General features: G+C 40.6%; 1 protein-coding gene across 2 annotated transcripts in view; it reads right to left on the reverse strand.

Annotated features, from left to right (window-relative positions):
- The window catches only part of esr2b (estrogen receptor 2b), a 57,402-nt gene that overhangs the window by 3,838 nt on the left and 25,873 nt on the right, over positions 1 to 27,691 (reverse strand). Inside the window, exons 1-7 of one of the 2 annotated variants that reach the window (XM_077236471.1) lie at positions 16,706 to 16,801; positions 13,881 to 14,369; positions 12,318 to 12,508; positions 11,277 to 11,393; positions 10,551 to 10,901; positions 9,765 to 9,903; positions 610 to 743 (exon numbers count right to left, since the gene is read on the reverse strand). In XM_077236471.1, the coding sequence (XP_077092586.1) occupies positions 610 to 743; positions 9,765 to 9,903; positions 10,551 to 10,901; positions 11,277 to 11,393; positions 12,318 to 12,508; positions 13,881 to 14,293 (1,345 nt within the window). In that variant the 5' untranslated portion in view covers positions 14,294 to 14,369; positions 16,706 to 16,801. Of the gene's footprint in view, positions 1 to 609; positions 744 to 9,764; positions 9,904 to 10,550; positions 10,902 to 11,276; positions 11,394 to 12,317; positions 12,509 to 13,880; positions 14,370 to 16,705; positions 16,802 to 27,691 lie in introns of those variants that run through there. The other variant, XM_077236470.1, reaches the window with a different exon arrangement.

Raw genomic sequence — 27,691 nt, forward strand, 5'->3', positions numbered from 1 at the left:
GTTAACTTTATAAAATCAGTAAAGATTTCAAGGAAAAAAGACACATCTACAAAAAATGGAAGGTGGACTTTTTTATAATTATACTAAAATGCCTGCAAGACAGAATACATGTAGAAGATTGTGTTTTTCAGCAATGTTTGGATGATTTGGATAATTAGCAGAGGTGTCAAGTCCAGGTTCAGAAAGTAAAATTCCTCCTCAGTATTTTGTTCCAATCCCCTGGATTTGCTAATTAGCACAGTTTTTCAGCCAGGAGATAGAACTAATTAGTGAAATCAGCTGGCTGAGTTAATGGGTGGAATAAACATATGGCAGGACTTTTACTTTCTGACCCCTGGAATTGACACCTCTGATAATTAGAGGCCTTAGCAACTCATGTATCAAATAGGAGTAGGCTTTATAGGGTTAAAATACAAGGCGGCGGCATTGGCAGGTGACCAGAGACTAGTCGTGTAAATCAAAAGCTTCTGTTATTGAACAACATGCTAACTATAGTTAACTATATAGCCCTACAATTATGTAGAGAAAAAACAAGATATGTAGCATTTAGTTTTATAGCATTTTACGCTCACACACACACGCACACACACAATCAGAGAAGTGTCATACTGGAGTTGAGAAGGATCATGGCTTTGAGGCAGACGTACTCCTCCCTCTGTAGCTTCAGTTCTCTGAATCTGGAGGTGGTGGCTAGCAGCATGTCAAAGATCTCCATGATGCCTTCAACACAATTCCATTCACCCCTGAAAGAAGTAGAGAGAACGAGAGTCTGAAACTGACAGAGGAGAAAAGGCCAATCACCTGATGTGACTAATCACTCCCGAGCCACAGAAAAGGGCGTCGCTGTGCACAATCCCAAACTGAATATGTCATGAAAATACAAGTCTATTTTAAACTTTTGAGAGCCTCCAAAAAAATTTGCCCCCTAAAACATGATAATGTGTTGTAGTATATAATACATATAATATTTCATTGCATTACATGTTACATACTTCATACTATTTGTATGTTCATACATGCATACATTCATACTTCATACTTTTTGAATGTTCATACGTAGTTCATACTATTTGTATGTTCATACATACATACACTTCATACATGCACACATACTTCATACTATTTGTATGTTCATACATACATACTTCATACATGCATACATACATAATTCATTCATACATAGAATCCTTTTTCTACTTTTTCACTGTTATAAACCAGTGTACCAAAAAGAGAGTAACCGAGTAACAGAAGATAAATAAATAAATAATAAATAAATGGATAGAAAAGGATAGCAAAGATACTGGCCCTCATTTATCATTCTTGCGTAGAAACGGGCGTATATGTTGGCGTAAGATTAGGCTTACACTCCTCTCACCGCCTGATTTATGAAGCTGTGCGTACCTTTGAAATCCAGGTGTACGCAATACCTGCCCTTGATAAATGCCGCGGCTGAAAACGATCGTCATTAGAATAACACGCCCCTATATATTCAAGTATCCGCTTCCACCACACCCTCATTTTACGCCATGGACACACGGAAGACGGCAAAGAGGAGACACTTCTCTGGAGATCGAGACCATCACCATCATGAAAAATTATTATTAAATCAAACAACAATATTGTTGATGATAAATTCAAAGTTAATTGTATTTTGTTTTTTCAAAACGCCATAAATCCATCAATTTTTTGTCTAAAAAAACAACAACAAAAACAACAAGAAGAGAACATGCAACATATAATCAGGGACTCATACTATAAATTAATATAAATTAAATAAGTGCAACTGCATGAAATAAATAAAAGCCAAACAAAATAAATAGTAAAATAAATTAAATAGTAAAAATAAAATAACGTTCCAATATTGTCCACCACATAAAACAAATAATTTAAAAATAACACACAAATACAGTCCTTAAATACAACAATGTTAAAAATACATTCAAATCATTTATTAACACATTTAGGCTAATAGTAATTCGTGCCGAACTTGAAAAAAGTAATGATAACAATATTCAGGCCTACTATTAGGCGTGTTGTAGCCATTAACTAAGTGCATTTAGTTTCATATTTGTTAAAAAATAATAATGTTATTTTTTCCCCATCTATGTTGATTATGAAAAGTGAACATAGGCTAAGATAGGATGCGCAATATATCGGGAGACATGCTCAGACATGATTTTGGCCACTTAATTAAGTTTTGTTTTGTAGAAAGCCTTTCTTTAAAGTGAATTTCGTTTTGTATAAATTGTATCTTAATTTTAATATTTTTTTCATCAACCAATTGCCTGGATTTAATAAATAAGAAGCAAATAGCAGACAATATAATCATGAGTCATGACATGGAGGCGCGGACGCGGTCCCTTGCATTGCACGTGAACTAGAGCGCATCTCATCACAAATTAACCGAAACTCAGTATATGCCTCACAGACATGAGAAATATATCTATAAAGAAAGCTTGAAATGTCTTTAAACGAAACAATTATAAACGAAAAGAAATAGGCTACTCTCTCTATAAGCGCGTTCACTACGGAGATGGTGATCATCAATTTCATCTTTGCAGACACAACACTAGTTTATTAATAGAAATAAAATACAAATTTATTTTAAAAAATGGTGTTTATCGCGTTTTGGAAAAGAGCTCCTCATATCTTTTAGTTTGTCAGTGCGTTTTGTGGTGTTAGGAATTGTTTTTCTGCGCATTTCCGCACTAACTCAAAACGTGCGTACATGTACACCACCTCCTGACCTGGCGTAGGATTTGAGCGTGCCGTACGCCAACGTCCATATTGATAAATATCAAAGTCACCGTGGTTTTGGGTGTACGCCAGGTGTACGCTGGAAATTTGGTGTATGCACTTTTGATAAATGAGGGCCACTGTAACTAGTTAGAATGCCCCTATTATGGTATTTTTAAGTTTCTCTATTTTGTTTTTGAGGTCTCCTAGAATAGGTTTACAGGCATCCAAGATCAAACTGATGGTCACTAATTTTCCCATGATACATTGCACATCACCTCATTTCAAGTGTCTAAAAATGGTTCATTCGAAGATTCAGTCACTCTAAAACCGTTCCTTTCCACAAGTCTCTGCTTTGATTGGTTAGATGGCCCAGTCTGTTGTGATTGGTAAACCTGCTTACAGTGTGTGTCAGAAACAAAACACCCATTACAGTTTAATGATGGTATCGTTTTTTCTGTGTCAATTCCAGCGAGAGTCCTCGTCCTTTGGAAATGTATGCAAAGTGGATTCGCAGCACTGAAAATAGCATCTTCTCAACAACACGAGCCAAACTCAGCTACTGTGTTTTAGTGCGGGTCAAAGTAGACGCTGTTCGCGGGCAGCAAATGGAGACCATATACTGGCATTTTGAAAATTTGTAACAGGAAGTGAGATTGGAAATGCTGAAGACATGTTTCAGCAGTTCAGAATTGATTCTTTACTTTCGGAAATACTCTGTTATTGAAACTTTGGCCATGTTTACTATGAGAATCCAACTCTTTAACAGTGTAAATAAGTCAGAATGCATGAAATGGCATTAGACATCCCCTTTAAAACTTTGCAGACAGCTTACATTCACAAACAGCTATATAACATACAGCATAAAAGGTAATATTCGAAAACGCTAAATAGGGGCACTTTAACAAACAGCAGCTTATACTGAATGAATACAGACGACCTTAGAGTGTCAGGTAAAAGACAAAGGAAGCACACGTTGTCTCACACTTTCTCATACACACACACTCAAATGTGTGTGAGAAATGAATAGTACAAACTAAGCTTGTGTTATGAGAACACACCAAGGTTTGTTAAGACCCTAGAGATAATCACCAAGGAAGAGGAATATTCAATTCCACAGAGACACAAATGAATAAACATGCACACACATGCTTGCAAACCACACAAACACTGCAAAAAATAATTTTCTTCCTCATTATTTTTGTCTTGTTTTCCACTTGAGATATTAAAGGGGTGGTAAAATGGCATTTTCACAAGATGTAAAATAAATCTCTGATGTCCCCAGAGTGTGTGTGAAGTTTTCGCACAAAATACCCCACAGCTATTTTTATATATAACATGTTAAAGTTGTCACATTTTGAGGGTTCGCAAAAACACACCGTTTTGTGCCTGGCCCTTTAAATGCAAATGAGCTGCTGCAGAGGGCGGGGTTTCAAGAGCTCTTGTGTGTTGGCAGAGCGATTACCTCACGCAGACACACTAAAATGACAGAAACTGTTCTGCCTTTAATGTTAAAACAGAGTCAGACAAAGATGGAGAGACTCAAGAAGTGACAACATGTAGAATGCAACAGGACTTCTCTAAATGGTTAGTTGATGAATTTATGTTGCTGATGTGGAGTTAACTATCTTCAATTAGGATATTCTGTCATGTTAATCAATAAATCGCTCGTATAGGAACTGTTGTTCTATTGCATGTGAAAAGAAGGATGCTAAAGTTTGAGCTGACTCACAAATACACTCTTATACAACAACTTTTCCTCTTCTCAAGGTGGACTGCATGTTCCCAGGGACGGGGTTTATGTACATTTTAGGGTTGCTGATGTCACTAAACCCGGGAGGAATGTCGTGTAGTCCCTACCAGCCGTTTTTTGTAGTCCTTTTCTTTAAAAGCAAATATCTCCCTTTGCTTTGAACTTTGAGCATTGTAACTTTGCAGATGTTGTTTATGCTCAAACAGCAACATTTCACACTAACTAAAGTTAGAAAAGTGACATCATACTTTACCACCACTTTAAGAAATTTTGCAGTGAAACACAGAGGGTGAAATCTTTTTGCATTCAGTTTTCTTAATTTATGAACTTCAACAACAACATTCATGCACGTAACAGCGTGTGCACACACAAACACTGTGTGCACTGGACACACACAATAGCAGATTATCTGAAGGTTGATGAATAAATCCACTAAACACCAGTGTTTTTCAAATGTTACCATCAAGTAAGATATGAGATGATTTCTCCCACTTTATTAACTTACAGGTTACAAAGGTTATTAAAGCTATGTGGGCACTCAGTTTTTACTGTCGTTTAATACAGTGGGGGTGGCACGATCCGCCTTTTTTGCCTCTACTACCGATACCTGGGATTCAGTATCGGCCGATACAGAGTACCGATGCAATACTAAAATAATAATTTAAAAAACAGTGCCGAATTACCTAATAAACTGTATCTGTATGCCTCACTGTGGGGAAGAGACTGTGATTATTCTTTTGTGAAAGGCATCAAGCTTGACTTAAACATTAATTTTCCTAACTTTTTAAAACAACATATGGACAAAATATATACTATATAATTAAAAGACATTTATTTTAAATTTTTAAGCTCAGCTTTTCAATGAAGCAGCAACATATGACAGATAGGACAACAACTAAGCCTATCAATAAACTGCCATTTCGCAAGTATTCGCAAGTATTTCGCAATACAAGTATTGTAATATGAAATGCTCCAATTCAGAGTGGCACAAAATGCTTATGCGCATCCGTATGCAGAATGATGAGTCATTAGCATTGAAAAGTTCAAAAGCACAAAGGGGAGAAAGTTACATGTGAAACTCCAGCAAGATAAAGTCCTTTTATGCCAAACTATAGACCTTTATCTAAGATAATATTTGTAACACTAATACTGAGTATCGGATCGGCGCACCCCTAATATACAGTATCTCACAAAAGTGAGTACACCCCTCACACTTCAGCAAACAATTTTAGTATATCTTCTCAAGGGACAATAACAATAACTTACCACGCTGTCACAGGCTGAAGTATCCGTTGTATTTGAGGTGTTGTTGGTTCATTGTCCTGCGATTCGGGATCGGACTCTGGGTCGAACATGTATGGGCGAATCATTCCGGTTGCCATTTTACAACATTGGAAGTTTTCAAAACAATTTCCCCCACGTGCACTGACGAGTGAGTTGAAACTCATTATTATGCAAAACTGTTATCCACTCACAGCAGTGGGCGTTTATTTCCAAGTCTTCAATGCGAGACGCCCATAAAAACCGAGCGTTTTTGAGCTAGGCTCAAAACTTGGGTAGAAAATAGCCTATTACTTATTCATTTAGATGTTTTTGAATGTAAAAACCAAGCGAACGTCATAAGTTGACCTCAGACAACAATATATATTTTTTTAAAAAGCCAGTTCATGACCCCTTTAAGGTCACAGAACATCAACCAAAAAATCCAGAACACCACATTTTTTAAAGGTTGTAAATTGATTAGCATTTGATTTGAGTAAAATAAGTATTTGATCCCCTACCAACCAGCAAGAATTCTGCCTCCTTCATATTGGTTAAGTGCCCATTTGGAACACAGATTAGTCCCTTTAAGAAAGTACTCCAAATGTCCTGATGTCAGTGGACAATTGCCCACAGAATCTGTATCTTTCATTCCAATCTCTCCACCACCATGGGCAATACCAAAGAGCTGTCAAACGTCAGGGACCAGATTGTAGACCTGCAAAGGGCTGGAATGGGCTACAAGACCATCAGAAAGAAGTTTGAAGAGGAGGAGACTTGTTGATTTGATTATTCGGGTATTGAAAGAAATACTCAATGAAAAATCAACCTCCCTCGGTCTGCAGCTCCATGCAAGATCTCGCCTCATGAGGTAAGGATGATCATGAGAAAGGTGAGAGATCAGCCCAGAACTACACGGGAGGAGCTTGTTAATGATCTCAAGGCAGCTGGGACCAGAGTCACCAAGCAAACCATTGGTAACACACTACGCCACAATGGATTGAAATCCTGCAGGCCGCAAGGTCCTCCCCCCATCCACTACCCATCTTCAATGACCCAAAACATACCTCCAAGGCAACAAAGGAGTGGCTCAAGAAGCAGCACATTAAAGTCTTTGAGTGGCCTAGCCAGTCTCCAGACCTTAATCTATAGAAAATCTGTGGAAGGAGCAAAAACTTTGAGTTGCCATTGCCAAGCTACAGCCAAGAAACCTTAAAGATTTAGGGAGTATCTGTAAAGAGGAGTGGACCAAAATCCCTCCTAAGATGTGGGCAAACCTGGTGACCAACTACAAGAAACGCCTTACCTCTGTGCTTGCCAACAAAGGTTTCTCCAACAGTACTAAGGCATGTTTTGCTTGGGGATCAAATACGTATTTTACTCACTGAATGTGTTTTTTTCTGTATTTTTTGGTTGATATTCTCTCTCTATCCGTTAAAATAAACCTACCATTAAAAAATTATAGACCCTTCATTTCTTTTTAAGTGGATGAACTTACAAAATCAGCAGGTGATTGAAAAATTATTTCCTCCACTGTATAAAAAATAACATTATTAACTGTTATTTTCTAATCAAAGGTTTTCAGAACAAGAATGTTACAAAAGGAAAGCATGAACAGAAACATTAAAATACTGATTCTGCTTGGACTGAACTGTTTTATTTATTTTTTCCTTTTTTAAGCCCTGGTTGAATCACATTTTTCTCTATCATATTCCCAGCTTTGTCAGCACCTTTCATGCTGTCAGATTTCTGCTTCCAGTTGTTAGAAAAAAGTAACTTGGCATAGTGCTGAATGCTTTGTGATCACTATAGCATTAGCAACCAAAGTAGGTATAAACAGGAAAAAGGCTGCCGGAACACAGATCTGATATGGGCACATTGTGGACAGTCAGTAATAATGATGAGATTTTAAAGGGCCCCTAATATGGATTTTTGAAAATGACCTTCCATATAGTGTGTAACATAGCTCTAAGTAAATGAAAACATTCGGCAAAGTTTTAAATCTGAAAGTGCACTGTATATAAAGTTATTGTCTTTCAAAAGTAAGAGTCGACTCTGAGTCAATGAAATTAATAATTTTTCAAACGAGTCATAAGCCATTTCGTTGTGATGTTAAGACGAAACATTAACATACAATGTGAAGGTAAAGTCTTTTTACCACGATTTCACAGCAGTATAATCTTAAACTTTTGCTGTGTTCCCTTAATCAGGGGCCAAGTACTGAAAGTGCGGAGGCACCACTTGAAATCGTTGGCGTTCTTATACTTCTTCCGTTTTTTTCTTCTTCCGTATGGAAGTCTATGGCAGCCCATAGAACCGCTTGCGGGAAAGTTATGAAATTTGGCACACTAATAGAGGACAGTCTAAACAGTCACCATAAAATTTGGAGACTCAATCTCTCTAGCGCCAACAACTGTCTAAAGTTTCACTCATGTTTATGCTAATAACTTTTGAACCATAAGGGCTAGAAACAAAATTCTCCCTGATTCCTAGGCTCAAGACGAATCGATTGCATCATATGACGTTATTTTCTGTCATGAAAATCCTTCCGCCATTTGGAAAAAAAATGTTTAACCTATTTTTTCGAACTTGTTTTAGACGGTTGCTCCGATTTTCACAAAAATTTAATCAGATCATCTTCAGACCATGGCGACAAAAAGTTATGGAATTCAAGTTGATTCGTCAAACCGTTCTTGAATATAGCGCAAACTAATTTTATGTAGCGCTTGCAAAAACAGACGTAAGGCTATATCTCTGCAACGCTTTATCGTATTCAGACCAAACTTGGAACCTGTTACCACAAGCATGACTTGAGGCTACATGCTGCGTTTCGGAGTATCAGAGTACACCCCCCCCCCCCTTTTGAATTTTGTACATGATGAGATTCCCCCTTCCATCTAAAGCGCTTTGAGTACCCAGAAAAGCGCTATATAAATATAACAAATTTTTGGTGTACAGTTACAAAACTCGGTATGTGTCTTGGTAATCCATTAAATCATATTTTTAGTTACTGTAAATATGATTTTTCAGCCATTTAGCCTAAAATCATCTTTAAATGTCTTTAATTTCTCAGTGTTGCAGTTGGTCTGACACTCCCAGCCATGTTGGCATGTGTTATTGTCTTCTTTGCTCTTGGCCCCGATAATTGCTCCTTGCAGCTATATTTTTACTTATGACTGCTTCTCAAATCTCGGAGTTCAATGCAGGATTCAAAAAGAGTTCGGCTAATGTATACATTGCATACATGCACTGTTATTGATAATGTTTCCACGTGTTCACCGCAATATATTAGAAAAATACTCTGTAAATAAATTAGTACAAGTAAAATGATGTTGATGGACATGCACTTGTTAATGCTGATGGTGAGGAATTAGTTGCAACATCTCATAAATGTACCTCAAACTAAGTAGCGTATCACTGAGAAACGTCCTGCTCAAGTCGTCCTTGCGATGGAGGTACGGGTTGAATAACTAGTTCTTCCAATGTTTCATCATCGGACTCGGCTCGGATTGATATGGTAAAATCAACCTCATTGTTCATTACTGTGTTTAGTTTACGGTAAGCCTCAGGACATGCAGAGCTGATGTAGTCATGACAATTGGCGTTTTTGACGCGGGCGCTGTACGCGGTAGACCAATCACAACACACTGAGCCGTCTGGCCAATCAGAGCAGAGTATCTCACAGAAAGGAGGGATTTAGAGAGATTGATTCATCTGACGAGTCGTTTGAGAATCATTGAAAATGTGGTGATGTGCAAATGTATATTATGAGGAAATGAAACAGTTTTTTGACCTTTAATGCATGTAAACCTGTTGTAGGAGGCTCCAAAACAACATTAGAAAACTTTAAAATAGCAGAATAGGGGCACTTTAAAAACTCTCTGCAGTGTAAATCCTCCCAAATTATCCTCTCAGAATGTATTCTTGGTTTTAAGGAAGTTTGACGTTTACACAGATGGCAGTGTCATTTGTGCTGTGGAAGGAGCCGTTTTCCTTTGTCAGTAGGAGGTTTTACCTGTTCAGTTTAAGGTCGGGTGAGAAGATGAGTTTCCCCGGATGATCCACAGATCTCCACATCAATCCCAACATCAGAATATCCAGCCAGCAGCATTCCAATAGATGCACCTGATCTGAAAGCGTCAGCTCCACGAAACCTGTGAGAGGAGAAACAAACACACAAAGGCCTTCCAGAACACACTCCTACACACAGCTGCTGCCCTTCAAATGCTTGAGGTAAGTGCACATACAGATACACACACAAAATTATGATGTTTATGAAGCTTTTTGTCATTTCTGCAGCATGACAGTTCCTGTCAGCAGCCAGTCTACCCTAAAATGGTGAGTTCGGGCCTTTTTCGCAATACAAACGTCTGAATCACCATCCGACTGCGACACTGTAGCCTCTGGCACTGGCACACTAGCCGCAGGTCGGAAGAACGAGTCAATAGTTCGCTTGCTCATTGATCAGACGCACATAGATGGTTGTGATAATTTTCTCCGTCTCCTTCCCTCAGACATTTACGCGCGCTCAATTATCTCTAGGACCCTCCCCCTCCACACATTAGCCAAAAAATTCAGTCGCACACTCTCACATTTTGGTGGCAAAATGCGACCATTTGGTCGCAGTCTGGAGCCCTGCTTTCATTGCACAGATAAGAGCAACATTCTGCTAAACTATTTCATGATGATTAGCTCCCTTTAACCTTTTAGAAATTACAAGAAATTCAATCTGCTGTGAACCCCTGACCTAAGAACATACAAATCAGATAAATGTCATATATTTATACAAACACACACACACCTGGTATCTTCTTTGCCCAGCTGATCATGAGCACTAGTTCCTTGTCAGCAAGCGTGGTGAGTGACATCATCATGCTGGCCTCAGTGTATGGCTTTTTCACTGGCTCTTTCAGGCAAATCTGAGGAGGCTCCGCCTCTAGAATGCAGTTCACCAACTGCTCAGGGGAGAAGCTCAGGACACACCCCTCAGCTCTGCCTCCAGAAGGGAAGAGTTGATCAGTGGGATTGAGAGGAATTTCTAAATTAAGCTGGGAACAACCCCTGACCCCTAACGCCCCGCCCAGGCTGTCTCTGATCTGGGGGTTTCGACGATGACGAGCACCACGGTAACTGCAGCGCTCCCGCCTCACACCTGTTCACACAATTACACACATGCATCAAAAGTGCACACTCAGCACAGCACACTTATTATCATTCTAACTTATTATAACATCTTTTCAGACTTAACAATTTAACAAATGCAATGCACACACTGACATCAATTCACTTCACATTTTCCAGGCCGACAGTGCGAGTTAAATTTTTATTAACATCTGTTTGCAGAAAAATGGGTAAATAATGCATGTCTAAACACCAGACAAAAATCAACATGAAATTGTATTCACAACCCAATTCAATTCTATACTGTGATTTAATTTCAAATAAAAAAGGATGTTTAAAGTATCATATCTTTCTTTCTATATAATAAGTATGGGGCTACACAGAAAAGGGATAAGCAGCTGCATACCACATTTCATCATGCCTGTTTCATAGCACTTCCGGAGTCGACAGGCCTGGCAGCTCTTGCGTCGGCTCTTGTCAATGGTGCACTGGTTGGTGGCTGGACAAATATAGTCATTGTGACCTGAAGAATATTGGGAGAAAAAAAAAAACTTGATAATCAAGCTCACATTATTGTGGGGGAAGCTGGACTACAAATCCACAGTGGACACCTTAAATTCAGCATTTTAATATCATCTCACTCTATTGTGTAAGATAATATTACCATTAGGGCTGACATAAATTATATATTTTAGCATGATTCATTTAAAAAAAAAATTTAAATGTTAAATTACACATTGTTTTATTTGCTTTATGAATGTGCAATATGTCAGTACCAAGTAACATTGGATATTGACTGATATAAAAGATTTACAAATAATTGTAAAAAAAATATATATATATTTTATATAAAACTTTTATACAAACATATAAACATAATTTTTCATATATACATAGACCATTGCCGTAATCTAACGGTCATAAAAAGTTAATCTATAAAAGCACTAATAATTGAACAAGGTTAAATGTAATCTTCAAAAATTAATTAATTTTTTTCTGATGTTTGTAAAATATAAATTATACAAATATTCCTCTCCGAAACAACTTTTTTTAATGAAGAAATCCTTGGTGATATTAGAAGGAACATCACAAACTCATTCCAGGCAAAAAATTATTCCCTGGTCAATATAATCCATGATAAGAGTACTTGTCCTTTAAAAAAAAATTCTCATGTTTTTTTTTAACATATCAGGCCTTTTGAGTAGCGTCTATTGGTTGAAAGGTCATAACAAACTTGTTTTAAGTCCTTATGGAGGAACACAGTGCACTGACCCTGACATATCCGGAGAAATCTGTGTACAGAACAAGTACAGTATTTGAGGATTCGTGGGGGAAAAAAACTCAAAAAAAGGAAGACACTTTCCATTCATTTCCATGGAATTTCAGAAACCCAAACTTCTGAAGTGCATGTATTTGTCACGTTAAATGGTTTGACCATGAGTATTACCTTGAATGCTCCTTTTGAAGAAAGCCTTGCACCCCTCACATGACCAGACACCATAGTGATACCCAGAGGCATAGTCATGACACACTGCACAAAAGTGCGTGTCTCCTTTACCCACAATGCCTGGAGAAGGATTCAAGCCATCAGCACCTTCCACTTGCTGCCCTAACAGCTTTGCATGAGTAAGGACAGAACTATAAAAGATGAAGGTACAGATAAAGTAAAAGAGGACAAGAAGTTTTTTTTTTTACATTTCTTAAAAGAATGTGAGTGGTGCTTTCGGGGTGGTTGCAAGTGTGTTGCTATGTGATTGTTATGACATTTCTATGCAGTTAATCTGCTCTAGGTGCTCGATATAGTATTATAGTACTATACAATACATACACTGCCGTTTTAAAAAAAGTCTCTTATGCTCACCAAGGCTGCATTTATTTAATTAAAAATACAAAACGAAATGTAATAGTGAAATATTATTACAATTTAAAATAGCTGGTTTTTATTTGAATTATATTTTAAAATTTAATTTCCTTCCAAAAAAGAAAGTTCTTACTGACCAAAAACTTTTGAACCGTAGTGTATGATGTTACAAACGCTTTCCATTTCAGATAAATGCTGTTATTTGGAACTTTCTATTCCTCAAAGAATCCTGAAAATACTTGTACACAACTGAACATACTGTACATCACTAGACAGGTAATGAACAATCTAGCTAACATTTATAATTATTTACAGCTGAAATGTAGCAAAGTATTTATCATAATGTACTTTAAATAACATTAAAAAATAAATGTCAGAAATATATCAGTTCTGCTGCTGTTCATAAATACGAATAGTGATCACCAGAAATAGAGTCAGTGTCCGGATGTGAAGTGAGCCAGTGACCTTACTAGTGCTCAAATGCATGTACACCATATATTGATTCACTGTTTGAGAAGCACCCTTTGTTTCCATGGTTTTCCATTGATTGTTTGAGTTGTTGCACCTGATGTTCTTTTCACTGATTAGTTGAAAAATAGTGAAAAATAAATATATTAAAATGTATTTTAAATACATTTATTTAATGCTAAGTATACTAATACAATACATTTACATAATTTACAAGTATTTTGTTATTTTGAGTTTGTGTTTAATAAAATAATTTCTGCATTTAGTTCCTGCAACCACAAACTGATAACTTAATATTTATCTCGCTAATCAAACTATAGAATGTTGCAAGGTGAATTTTATTATTTGCATTTAAAATAATTTCTTCCCTGCTGTCGTTGATCCTGTCAGAACAGACCTGCTGTGTGACCACATCCCTGGTCTTGACCCAGCAGCTGAGAACCACTGATCTATGGGCCTTTTTACCCGTTTTATTGTTTGCTCAACAAGTTGCATGATTTAAAATACTGTAGCAAGCACCTATAATAAAAATAAAACATTTTGTTTGGTCACAGGGTTGTTATTGTTTCTATGGCAACTGAACTATCCCTCTGACAGCTGCCACCTGGAGATGAAAGGAATATATCTGCTATTAGTGGCTAGCTTAACACACGCACTGCACGGTTTAATACACATTCTCACCTGCTCTGGTTAAGCGTGTGTGTCTTAGCGTCCTCCCAGGCAGTGTGTGAGAATGTTTCACTGTAGGCCAGTGGAGGTGGGCAGTGCAGAGACAGCGCAGAGTGTGTGGTGTGGGAAGGCCAGAAGACAGTGGAACTGAGCGGGACCAGGCTTTCAGACACAGGGGGATGAGGGTACCCCAGCACGGCGGCGGACACCGGGCTGTAGAGTGTTAAAGCTCCATGGTTGAACTCTCCCCCGTGCGGTGGTGAATAATCCTGACAGGCTTCCAAATACGGAGATGGAATGCAGATGGTCTGGTTGTCCATGCCGAGTGGGGAAGTGTACAGACGGGGTAAGAGATTAGGAGAGTCCCCTCGATCGGCCAGGGCAGGGGAGACTGACACGGGGACTGGAACAGGGGAGGAGCTCATTCTGGAGAACTCAAGCGAGGTCCTGGCTTGACAGACTACTGCATCGCAGGCCCAACTGTGTCAGAGGAAGCTCTTGCTAAAGGACGAAAATAGAAATCAGATCCTGATAACAGTCACACCGTACACTTCCTCCTGCATGTTAAAGGGATAGTTCACCCAAAATGAAAATTCTGTCAGTATTTACTCACCCTCATGTTGTTCCAACCCCGTAAGGCCTTCTTTCATCTTCGGAACACGAATTAAGATATTTTTGATTAAATCTGAGAGCTGGATCACTCCTCCAAAGGCTTCTAAGGGATTGAAACTTGCCAGCCCCGAAAAGTACTTAAAGACACCGTTAAAATAGTCCAAGTGACAACAGTGGCTCAATCTTACGCTATTACACTAGTGAACTGACTCGAGGCCCAAAGAGAAGGAAATGAGTAGTTGAAATAAAGTCATTATATTTGTTTTGTTTTTTTGCGCACAAAAAGTACTCTCGTCTTTGATAAACTTAAGATTGAGCCACTGTAGTCACTTGGACTATTTTAACGATGTCTTTAACTTTTCGGGGAAAAAGTTTCAATCCCTTAGAAGCCTATGGAGAAGTGATCCAGCTCTCAGATTTAATCAAAAATATCTTAATTCGTGTTCCAAAGATGAACGAAGGTCTTACGGGGTTGGAACAACATGATGGTGAGTAAATACTGACAGAATTTTCATGTTTGGGTGAACTATCCCTTTAAGTTAAAGGTGCATAATTGCATTTTTTAAATAAATTGACTAAAAATGGCAATAAAGACTTTTACAGTGTTAGAAAAAAAAGAAAAAAAAAATATATATACACAGGTCCTTCTAAAAAAATTGGCATATTGTGATAAAGTTCATTATTTTCCATAATGTAATGATAAAAAGTAAACTTTCATATATTTTAGATTCATTGCACACCAACTGAAATATTTCAGGTCTTTTTTTGTTTTAATACTGATGATTTTGTAATACAGCTCATGAAAACCCAAAATTCCTATCTCAAAAAATTAGCATATCATGAAAAGGGTCTCTAAACGAGCTATTAACCTAATCATCTGAATCAACTAGGCCTAATTAACTCAAAACACCTGTAAAAGATTCCTGAGACTGCCGACCTGACTGCTGTCCAGAAGGCCATCATTGACACCCTCAAGCAAGAGGGTAAGACACAAAGAAATTTCTGAAAAAATAGGCTGTTCCCAGAGTGCTGTATCAAGGCACCTCAGTGGGAAGTCTGTGGGAAGGAAAAAGTGTGGCAAACAACGAGAAGAGGTGACCGGACCCTGAGGAAGATTGTGGAGAAGGACCGATTCCAGACTTTGGGGACCTGCGGAAGCAGTGGACTGAGTCTGGATTAGAAACATCCAGAGCCACCGTGCACAGGCGTGTGCAGGAAATGGGCTACAGGTGCCGCATTCCCCAGGTCAAGCCACTTTTGAACCAGAAACAGCGGCAGAAGCGCCTGACCTGGGCTACAGAGAAGCAGCACTGGACTGTTGCTCGGCGGTCCAAAGTACTTTTTTCGGATGAAAGCAAATTTTGCATGTCATTCGGAAATCAAGGTGCCAGAGTCTGGAGGAAGACTGGGGAGAAGGAAATGCCAAAATGCCTGAAGTCCAGTGTCAAGTACCCACAGTCAGTGATGGTCTGGGGTGCCATGTCAGCTGCTGGTGTTGGTACACTGTGTTTTATCAAGGGCAGGGTCAATGCAGCTAGCTATCAGGAGATTTTGGAGCACTTCATGCTTCCATCTGCTGAAAAGCTTTATGGAGATGAAGATTTCATTTTTCAGCACGACCTGGCACCTGCTCACAGTGCCAAAACCACTGGTAAATGGTTTACTGACCATGGTATTACTGTATTACTCCTGACTTGAACCCCATAGATAATCTGTGGGATATTGTGAAGAGAAAGTTGAGAGACGCAAGACCCAACACTCTGGATGAGCTTAAGGTCGCTATCGAAGCATCCTAGGCCTCCATAACACCTCAGCAGTGCCACAGGCTGATTGCCTCCATGCCACGCCGCATTGAAGCAGTCATTTCTGCAAAAGGATTCCCGACCAAGTATTGAGTGCATAACTGAGAATAATTATTTGAAGGTTGACTTTTTTTGTATTAAAAACACTTCTTTTATTGGTCGGATGAAATATGCTAATTTTTTTAGATAGGAATTTTGGGTTTTCATGAGCTGTATACCAAAATCATCAGTATTAAAACATTAAAAGACCTGAAATATTTCAGTTGGTGTGCAATGAATCTAAAATATATGAAAGTTTAATTTTTATCATTACATTATTGAAAATAATGAACTTTAACACAATATGCTAATATTTTGAGAAGGACCTGTATATATATATATATATATATATATATATTTTATTTTTTTTTATAAATGCCGTACTTGTATTGGACTTTCTAATCATCAAAGAAACCTGGGGGTGGGGTAATGGTTCCCTCAAAAATATTCAGGTACAACTGTTTTCAACTGTGATAAGAAATGTTACTTAAGCAGCAACTCAGCATATTAGAATGATTTCTGAAGGATCATGTGACACTCAAGACTGGAGTAATGATGCGGAAAATTCAGCTTTGCCATCACAAAAAAAAATTACATTTTTAAAATATATTAAAATAAAAAAGTTATTTTAAATTGTAATAATATTTCACAATATTACAGTTTTACAGACTTTCAAAAACATTAAAATAAATCTTACCAACCCCAAACTTTTGAATGGCAGTGTACATGTTGCACAAGCCTTTAATATGTTCTGCAAGTGTCAAATAGGTATTGCCTACATTTTCCTTAATGGTCTCTAAACCTGTTTGTGATTTTCATGGTTTTTCCAGACACAAAACTTGGCAGGCTACATAAAGTCAACACAGCATCCTCAAAAAGACATACCAATGATTGCTAATAGGCCTGTTTTTTCCTAGTTATATTAGCAGATGCACCTCCTTTTACTACTTTTCTCTGAAAAACTGACTGGAAAAATAGAAAAACGTCACAGAAAAACATGATGCATATTTAATCTAATTATTTCTAAATCTTTCTAAGGCACATGAAGTAAAGTGAGACGGGTGCGGTGGAGGGAGGTAAATAGCCACTGTGGCAGGTTACACTGCTCTCTTCTAGAGGACTCATCACACCAAAACAGACAGGATAACTGCTTTGACGGAGTTGGTAATGATTTTTATTTATTTTTTTGCAGATAAGATTTGGTGCCATTTCACGAAATGAGTGGATGGACAATTTCCTTGTGATCGAGGCTCTAATATTCTACTGATAACTGAGGAGTTTGTCACTTTCATAACAGTCTATAAATTTGAGAAGAGTCTGCACCTTTAAGAAGAGTCTATAACTTGAAGAGGGCCAGTTAATGGAGCGTACAGTAGAGGCACATCAGGCCAGGCACTGGTTTTAATTCAAAATCAAACGTTTGTTTAGTAAGAGAAGTAGAGGGGAAAGTTATTTTAAACAGTTTGTCACAAAGGTCAAGAAGTCCACAATGCTTTATGTAACATTGTAACCAAAGATGAACAAATAGACTATGATAATTCAAGAGAGCCAGAATAAACAGCATGTCAGAGAGAGAGAGAGAGAGAGAGAGAGAGAGAGAGAGAGAGAGAGAGAGAGAGAGAGAGAGAGAGAGAGAGAGAGAGAGAGAGAGAGATAGAGAGACTGACCACAGTAAGGATGCAACGATACCAGTACTCTGTGTCGGTCCGATACTGTGCTCATGTACTCGTAAAACTAGCCCGATACAACTGCACCCGATACCACTTTAACAGTGCGTGTCCACTACAGCGGCAAAACTCCGCTTAGTGCCGCTGGCAACGATATAACGCCTCCGATTCGGGGTGTGACTGTTGCAAGTGCGTTTAATCAACAACAACAAAAAAGTCAACACACGCACAGTATAATAATTATAGAGATACACACAATTACACTCGGAAATAGAGAAGCTTTGTTTTCAAATGCCCCATTTAACATATATATATACATACACAACTGCAAAGCATTTAATTTGAAAACAATGATTTGCGCAATTTTTAGATGCTCAAATTGAATCGTTCTTCAATACAAAAACAGATGAAACCTCTGCTATTGTCAGATGGGAGGCCTTTAAGGCATATATCAGAGGCATGATCATATCTTACACCAGTTCAAAAACAAACAAACTCAAGTTGAAAATGAATGAACTTGACCACAGAATTAAGCAATTGGAAAGAGAGGCCTTTTTGGGCGGCTCCACAAAAATAAAACAAGAATTAAAGTTACTTAAAGCCCAATACGAGGAATTTTTTTGCAGATAACATTTTTAAAGGTGCCACTTCACGAACTGAGTGGATGGACAATTTCCTTGTAATCGAGGGTCTAATATTCTACTGATAACTGAGGAGTTTGTCACTTTCATAACAGTCTATAAATTTGAGCAGAGTCTGCACCTTTAAGAAGACTCTATAACTTGAAGAGGGCCAGTTAATGGAGCGTACAGTAGAGGCACATCAGGCCAGGCACTGGTTTTAATTCAAAATCAAATGTTTATTTAGTAAGAGATGTAGAGGGGAAAGTTCTTTTAAAAAGTTTGTCACAAAGGTCCAGAAGTCCACAATGCTTTATGTAACATTGTAACCAAAGATGAACAAATAGACTATGATAATTCAAGAGAGACAGAATAAACAGCACGTCAGAGAGAGAGAGAGAGAGAGAGAGAGAGAGAGAGAGAGAGAGAGAGAGAGAGAGAGAGAGAGTGTCATTAAACATTACAGCCTTTTTTGCCAATGCCTCCAGAGACTGACCACAGTAAGGATGCACCGATACCAGTACTCTGTGTCGGTCCGATACTGTGATCATGTACTCGTAAAACGTACTCTGTTACTGACGTAACCTCGGTTCTCTCTAGATAGGGAACGAGTACTGCGTAATATCTTATGCTATGGGGAAAACCTCTTTTCCACGAGATATTGAAGCCAAAAATTTCCCTTAATTTTGAATTAATGTAAAACGCTGTGCGGCAGCATGCAGACATAGGCAAGACGGCTCGCGCGCCTATTGACTGCCCTGCGGCAACAGCAGCAGCCTATCGAGAGAGGCCCTGCGTGACACCATATCCAATGGGGGCATTTCACGCCCATTTCGTCGCGTCCCGCCAGAAAGGGCGTGGCCTCGTCCTATAAATATAGCTCGATTAGGCTGATACAACTGGTTTTCATCGCCGAAGCGAACCAGAGCTGTTGTATGCACTGCAAGATACGCAGTACTCGTTCCCTCTCTAGAGAGAACCAAGGTTACGTTAGTAACCGAGTACGTTCTCTTACGAGAGTATCTCTTGTACTGCGTAATATCTTAAGCTATGGGGAACACACTGTAACACGCCGCCGTGCGTACTGAGATCAAACACCAAAGTCCCAAGGGCAGTAGCCCGGGGCACGTATAGTGCACAATCACCATAGACTCACAGAGAGTCGGAGAAGAGAGGCTGCAAGCATCATTCCCCATGAAATAGCATCCTACAGGAGCTGATTATGTTAACAGTGTTTCACGCAGACAGGGTGAACGTGTTCAGCCTGAACTGGGTAATAGTATGGGTTATTCAACACCCATGGAGCTGTTCTATCGATCAGTGAGCGATGCACAAGCAAAACTCAGCATCTGGGCCGGCGCAGCGGGGCAGATAGTACTGAATTCTAGACCGACAGAAGCTTGGCTTGTAAGGCGGGAACCTGTAGATTATAAAACCTTATAAATGTAGACGGCGAGGCCCAGCCCGCGGCCGTACAGATATCTTGCAGGGTAATCCCACTTTACCACGCCCACGATGAGGCCACACCTCTCGTGGAGTGCGCTCTGACACCCAAAGGACACTGCAGGCCCTTAGAAGTGTAAGCCAGCGCTATGGCGTCGAATATCCATCTGGATAGGCTCTGTTTTGATGCGGCCAGTCCCTTTGAGCGTCCGCCAAACAAAACGAAGAGCAGCTCGGTCTGTCTGAAGACAGACGAGCAGGACACATAAGCTCTCAGTGCCCTGACTGGGCAAAGGAGACTCGCATCCTTCTCCTCATCATGAACCGGGAGGGCGCACAGGGAAATAACCTGGGCCCTGAGCGGTGTGTTGAGGGATTTGGGCACGTACCCGTGCCTTGGTTTGAGTATAACTTTTGACTCATTAGGTCCAAACTCTGGCGCCAAAAGCGCCAAATACATGACGCGCTTACTTAAAGCGCTTGTAAGTCCCCTATGCGCTTCACTGAAGCAAGAGCCAAAAGAAACACTGTTTTGAAAGACAGATGCTTCATGTCTGACAAATGGATTGGCTCGAACGTGGCACCTTTCATGGCTTCCAAAACCCTAGAAAGGTCCCATACCGGGACTGAAGGAGGTCTGGGAGGGTTCAGCCTCCGAGCTCCCCTGAGGAATCGCACGACTAGGTCGTTTTTCCCCAGTGACTGGCCAGACACAGGTTTTGCAAACATTTCTATGGCCGCCACGTACACTTTGAGCATGGATGGGGTCCTGCCCTTATCCAGCAGCTCTTGAAGGAAGGAGAGTACTTCCGTGACCCCGCAGTCTGCGGGTGAAAAGCCCTGAGCTTGACACCAGGCAGAGACCACAGACCATTTCGAGGAATAGAGCCGTCTAGTAGACGGGGCCCATGCCTGCGTGATCGTGTTTAACACTCCATCCGGGAGGTTAGCGGGTACTCGTTGATGGCCCATGCATGTAGGGACCATAGTCCCAGACGAGGATGCCAAATCGAGCCCTTGGCCTGAGAGAGGAGGTCTTTCCTCAACGGTATTGGCCACGGGGCAGTGCTGGTCAGCTGCATCAGGACTGGGAACCAAGCAGTGTTAATTTCGTTGACGAAAATAACGACGAAAATTATTCGTCAACGACATTTTTTCACAGACGAAAACGAGACGATAACTAAATAAAACCTAGTTTTGAATGACAAAGACTATGACGAAAATCTATTGACATTTTCGTCAACGATTAAAAACTAGACGAAAATGTTAGATAGTGACGATTTGGGAAGCAATCCGTCAGAACTGATGTCCTGCTTGTGTGGTAGATGCGCACATTTGTAGGCTACTGTAACGTGATCTACCCCGCGGTCATAAAACGTTAAAAAATGTGAACGTCTGGGAGAATGAGTAGAGCAGACATATAGATCTCTGAATAAGAGTGACGTTGCAAAAAAGAGCTCTATTCGGTGCGGTTTTCTTTGCGCACACACCTAACCCGAAGCGTGCAGTCATGCACAATACACCTACAGCGCGCGAGTAGGCTACTGAATTGAGCTCTCTTTCGTGTCTGAATGGAGAAATACACAACAGTATGTCTAAATGTCCTTTTTGGAGAGTATTCATGTAAACTATGCTGGTTATGTCTTAAACTGTGAGTGTGTCGGATGTGCATCAGTGCAATTGAATCCGCATGTCATTGGACATGATCCGACGTCTTAAAGTGACAGTGGCAATAAACCTAATGCAGTCCGTGTCCTTAATTTTGATCAAGCAACAAAAGAAAAAGAGAAAAGCATTCACTGTTTGTTAACATCTTTAATAAGGATTAATTATATTTAATTCATACAAATAAATATGTCTGCTTGAAAGAATAAAGAATGATGTGTAAGTAGTTATAAGGAATGAATATATCATTCATTGTAAAGACTGTGTTGTACTTTAGGAAAAGTGGTTTTATTTCATTTTAAGATATTTTTTAAGTAACAGCAGTTAAATCTGTGTCTTTATTGCATGTTCAAACTTAAAAATCATTCATATTAATAGGTTAATAGATGTTTTCTCCGGGAGTATATGGGTTTGGAAATTTTAGAGAAATTCTAAATTAATGCATTACAATTGAACTAAACCCATTATATTTTAGTCGACTAAATCTACTGTAGATTTAGTCGACTAAAATGTTATTGTATTTCGTCGACTAAAACTAGACTAAAACTAAAACAATTCAGATGACTAAAATATGACTAAAACTAAATGGCATTTTAGTCAAAAGACTAAGACTAAAACTAAATCAAAATTTGCTGACAAAATTAACACTGGAACCAAGTCTGGTTTGTCCGGAGCGAAGCCACAAGTAGCACTGGGCATCCGTTTTCCCTGATTCGTTCCAGCACTTGAGGCAGGAGCGAGACAGTGGGAAAAGCATAGAGGGGACAGCGGGGCCAGACGTGGGCCAGCCATCCTTGCTTTTGGAGAAATATTTCAGACATTGATCGTTCTCGTGGGACGCAGCAGGTCTACCCGCGCTCTGCCGAATGTCTCCCACAGCAGTCGGATCGTCTGCGGGTGCAGCGACCATTCCCCTGCTGGGACATTGTTTCTGGACAGTCTGTCTGGTCCCAGATTCAGGTGACCAGGCACATGCGCTGCTCTCAGTGAAAGCAGGTTGTGCTGAGCCCAGACCACGAGGCGTTCCGTTAGCCTGTAAAGGTTTCGGGACCTGATGCCACCCTGGTGATTTATGTATGCCACAACTGACATGTTGTCCGACCGGACAAATACATTGTGACCCTTTATCTGGGGACAGAAGCGCCGTAGCGCGTTGTCGACTGCCATCATTTCCAGACAGTTTATGTGTAGGAGCTTTTCCCGTTCTGACCACTGGCCAAAGAACGGTCTGCCCTCGAGCAGCGCTCCCCATCCCGAGGTGGAGACGTCAGTGGACACCACCTTCACACTCGAGGGAGTCCCCAGACTCACACCTGACTGATACCAGTTGGTTATTTTCCAAGGTTCCAAAGCTGAAACACATTTTAGATCGACCCGGAGGCGAAACCGACCAGCGGTCCATGCCCGGGGCGGAACTCGCGCTCTCAGCCACAGCTGCAGTGGGCGCATGCGAAGCAGACCCAGCTGGAGTACTGAAGCTGCTGAGGCCATGAGGCCCAGCATTTTCTGAAACCTTTTGAGCGGGACTATCGAGCCGCAGCGTAAGGATTTCGCGGCGCGCTGAATGTCCAGTCCGCACTCCGGCGACAGACGCGCTGTCATGGATAGCGAGTCCAGTACTGTTCCCAGAAAATAAATTTTCTGGCTGGGAGACCGCGAACACTTCACCCAATTGACTGCGAGACCCAGATTCTCGAGATGCTCGAGTAATGTGGTCCTGTGTTCTATGAGCTCTGATTGTGATCGAGCTAGAATCAGCCAATCGTCCAAGTAGTTCAAAATTCGCATGCCTTGGAGTCTCAGGGGTGTGAGAGCCGCGTCCATGCACTTCGTAAATGTACGGGGTGCCAGGGACAGGCCGAACGGCAGGACTTTGTATTGGTATGCCTGGCCCTCGAAGGCGAATCTCAAGAATTGCCTGTGATGTGACGCTATTTGTATTTGGAAATAGGCGTCTTTCAGATCTATTGACATAAACCAGTCCTCCTGGCGAACTTGCGCGAAGATTTTCCTGGTTGTAATCATTCTGAACTGGCGCTTTGCGAGCGCTTTGTTCAGCTGTCGCAGATCTAGAATGGGTCTGAGACCCCCGTCTTTTTTCGGTACCAGAAAATATCTGCTGTATAGACCCCCTTCGCTCTGAGCCTGAGATAAAGGTTCTATAGCCCCTTTGCTCAGTAGTTTCGCTATCTCGGCTCGAAGTAGATGAGATACTTTGTTTTTTACTGTCGTTTCGACTCGCGCCGTGTAACGGCGGGGGCGTTGAGCGAACTGCAGCAAATAGCCTCTTTTTATAGTATATAGCACCCATTCTGATACCCCGGGAAGCTTCGCCCACGCATCTGCGTGAATAGCTAGAGGTAGAATGAAATCTGGGCTCTGGCCGCGGTATAACAGCGACCGTAAAGCTCCGGTGTGCTGAGAAATAAACACTGTGTTTGCAGTGTGCGAGGCGGGGGGTGCGATGATCACAGCGGGCAGCCCGACCGCGCTCAGCTTCTCTCTGACAGGTTGTGGAGAGAAGGCGAGCGGGACGGGCCCCGTGGGGTTCGGCATGTCTGTGAGGGAATGTGGGCGCGGGAAAGCGGGCACACTCACTGCACTAAGAACACTGTCGGCTCGCGCCGACTGAATGTGTGTGGGTTTCGTTTTTACAGAAACCATGGGACAAGCTTCGTATAGTGTTTGTGGGCACTGTGTCGTGGGCACGTTCACTACATTTATTGCACAATCGACATGAATCGATTTTATTTGTGCTAGCCCTGTATTGTGGCGGGCTGTGTCTGCGTGTGGGAATGGGCACTGAGACGTGGGCATTCTTACAACACTCATAACACCATCGGCCGTGGCCGGAACACCAGAAAATACACTCTTTATTGGATTTATCTGGGTAGCCGTATAAACACCTTTTGTGTGCAGGCATGCGGGCTGTGGAACCGACTTGTTTACTGCGAAGTACGCTGGGATAGTCGCATTGTTTGGAACTGAACGAGCGAGAAGTTTCGGTGAAAATCCGGCCGCAGCGGGATTTGAACACCGTCGCTTTCCTAGGGAGGCTACGAAGGCTTTGAGACCTCGGGCTTGATTTCAATTCTCAGCCGGGGCCTGCGCAGAGGGGGGCGGCGTCCAGCAGAGCGAGAGCGCGGCCTTTGGTCTCTGGCCTGGCAGCGGTGAGAAGCGGCGGCGGCGGGTGGTGCAGGCTGCGGCTGAGAGCCCCGGGCAGACGGCTGTTTCGAGCGGCCTGCTGCGGAACTAGAGCGCTTCGGCAGGAAGTGCTTCATAGCCTGTGATGTCTTCTGCACCTCGACGAATCTGTCCGTGAAATCCTTGACTGCAGATCCGAAAAGGCCATCAGTGGAGATGGGCGTGTCGAGGAACACAGAGCGCTCAGCTTCCGTCATCTCAGACAGCGTTAGCCACAGATGTCTCTCAGCCACGGTCTCTTAGTCCTGATGTGAAGATGCTGCTAAACTAGAAGTTTTCTAAGGACCCAGAGCTTGTGCCAGGCTACGGCCTTGTCTTTCCATTCACCAAAGATTCACTCCTCTGACTTCAACCGGTTCTCTCTCATCAAAACAACATCAGCAAAGATCAACTGGAGCCTCAACAAATTGCATTAGGACAGTTTAATTCAAATGGGCGAGACATGCAAGTATCAAACTTAGTGTCATTATTTGATAGATTAAGTATCCTTACACCTCTTAAAGGACGTGTTAGAACTAAACTGATGGTTTGCTCAAGGCTGTTGATCTGCTGAATTTCAAACAATGCTATAAATTCTTGCTTTCCTGTATTTTTCTTCAGCTCTCTTTCCCTTGGTAAACTGTATGCATGTATGTGTGTATGTTAGAGTAGTTTAAATGTTTAATCTAGTTAATAAAGTCTTGTTCATATCACACGTAAAGTTGTCCGTGCCTCAAGCTCAAGCTATCTGGAAGTCAATAATCATGTCGATCTTGACTACTTGCTCTTAGTAGTACTTAGTAAGATAAACATTTCCCATGCCCCAGAAATGTACATTTCTATTACTTAATAACCAATATTGAGGGTTCACAGAATGAACTGAGTAATTGGTTGTAATGTTAATGTAGCTACATCAAGTTAACCCGATTAACTGACACAAATATTCATAATAGATTATAACAAGTTATAATTGGTTATTAATATTTCATAGAGCTAATTTGCTACACTAGGCACATTTCAAATGAAAGATTGGTATCAAAGAGCACACCCAGGTTCCTAACCTACGACGAGGACTTGACAGAGCAGCCATCAAGTGTTAGACAGTATTCTAGGTTATTACGTGAGAAAGTTTTTTGTCCAATAATTAGAATCTCTGTTTTTTCAGAATTAAGTAGTCATCCAGTTTTTTATATCAGCTATGCATTCCGTTAATTTTGTGGATTTTTAGGTTTCATCAGGGTGTGAAGAAATATAGAGCTGAGTATCATCAGCATAACAGTAAAAACTAATGCCATGCTTCCTAATGATATCTCCTAAGGGTAGCATACAGAGTGAACAGCAAAGGTCCTAGTATTGAGCCTTGTGGTACGCCATGCTGAACTTTTGATCGATAAGACATCTCTTCATTTACTGCTACAAACTAATAACTGTCAGATAAGTATGATTTAAACCATGCTAATGCAATTCCACTAATGCCAACATAATTTTCAAGTCTATTTAAAAGAATGTTGTGGTCAATGGTATCAAATTGAGTTTTGATACCATTAAGAATTTACCCTATACTAATATTTTACAGACACCCCCAGTACCAGCAACTCATTTATCCGGAGAACATCAGAGACAATGGGAACACATTGAAAGTAGGAAACCCTACGGACTGGGATCGAACCCGGGTCGCTGCCACACGAGCACTACCGATTTACCGTCAAATTTTGAGCCGCCTCCGGCTCTCGACAAAACTCAAGAGACAGTCACATGCTCAGATACACTTTTTCCACCGTGACGGTTCTGTTGCGGGTTCCCGGCCTGTATCCATTCTCAAACCGTATAGTTTGCTGATAGTGCTGATCATAATCCGCAGGTCGGGAGGACCAAATAATAAAAACATAACATTCCAATTAATCGCGGGTGGATGACAGATAAATCATTATAATGTGTTGAGTTTAATAAAGACATGGAACTCTCATCACGGTAAAATGCAATGATTGTACTTTTACTTTCGTTTTCAACAACGTAATTCTCTTCAGGGAAAACCAATCAAAGAAAACATGTCAGGGCTCGACATTAATGCTTGTCCGACACACGTGTGTTTTTTTAAAGGACAAGTGAAAGAGAATTGTACTTGCCCAACCGGACAAATGCCCTGATTAAAACAATTTTAAAGGTGCTCTAAGCGATGTTGGGTGACGTCACTTGTTGACGTTTAAAGTATTGTCAAACAAAACGGAGGCTAGTTAGACCCTCCCTCCTCCTCATCCAGCCCAATTTGTTTTTATTGCCATTTGTGGAGCCTGGGGTGTTTGCAGAGACCGCTTTTTTATAGTGTGTTCAGGGGACAGGCAGCTAACAGATAGTGAGGAGATGTTTGCTCTATGTGACAAAAAATGTTTTGGCCTAAAAAACGCGTGACATCGCTTAGAGCACCTTTCAATATCAACATTTTTTTTTATAAAAAATAACTAGGGAATCACTGAAACCACAAGGATGATTCTGATTTAATTTAACAACCAATTAATGTGTAAATTAAAGTGCTCGATATGTATATAGCTAAACATTTCTGTCTTAAAATGCTTTAAAATAACATTTATTCGGCTTTCTTCAAAGGTAGCATGTTTTTTACCGTAACTGAGTGATGGCGTCATAAGAGGGAGTAGCAACCCATACTCTGATAGATTCCTACAGTTTGTATCTTGACTATGGACAATTTTGAAACAGTCAGGCTTGAGAGAGGGGAGGAAATTGCCAGAAATCATGGCCCTCAAAGAGTTATCAATGCTTGTGAGGAAAATGAG

This window comes from Siphateles boraxobius, unplaced genomic scaffold (assembly GCF_051911475.1).
Source record: "Siphateles boraxobius isolate OS27281-9 unplaced genomic scaffold, OSU_SipBor_1 20, whole genome shotgun sequence".
NCBI classification, from domain to species: Eukaryota; Metazoa; Chordata; class Actinopteri; order Cypriniformes; family Leuciscidae; genus Siphateles; species Siphateles boraxobius.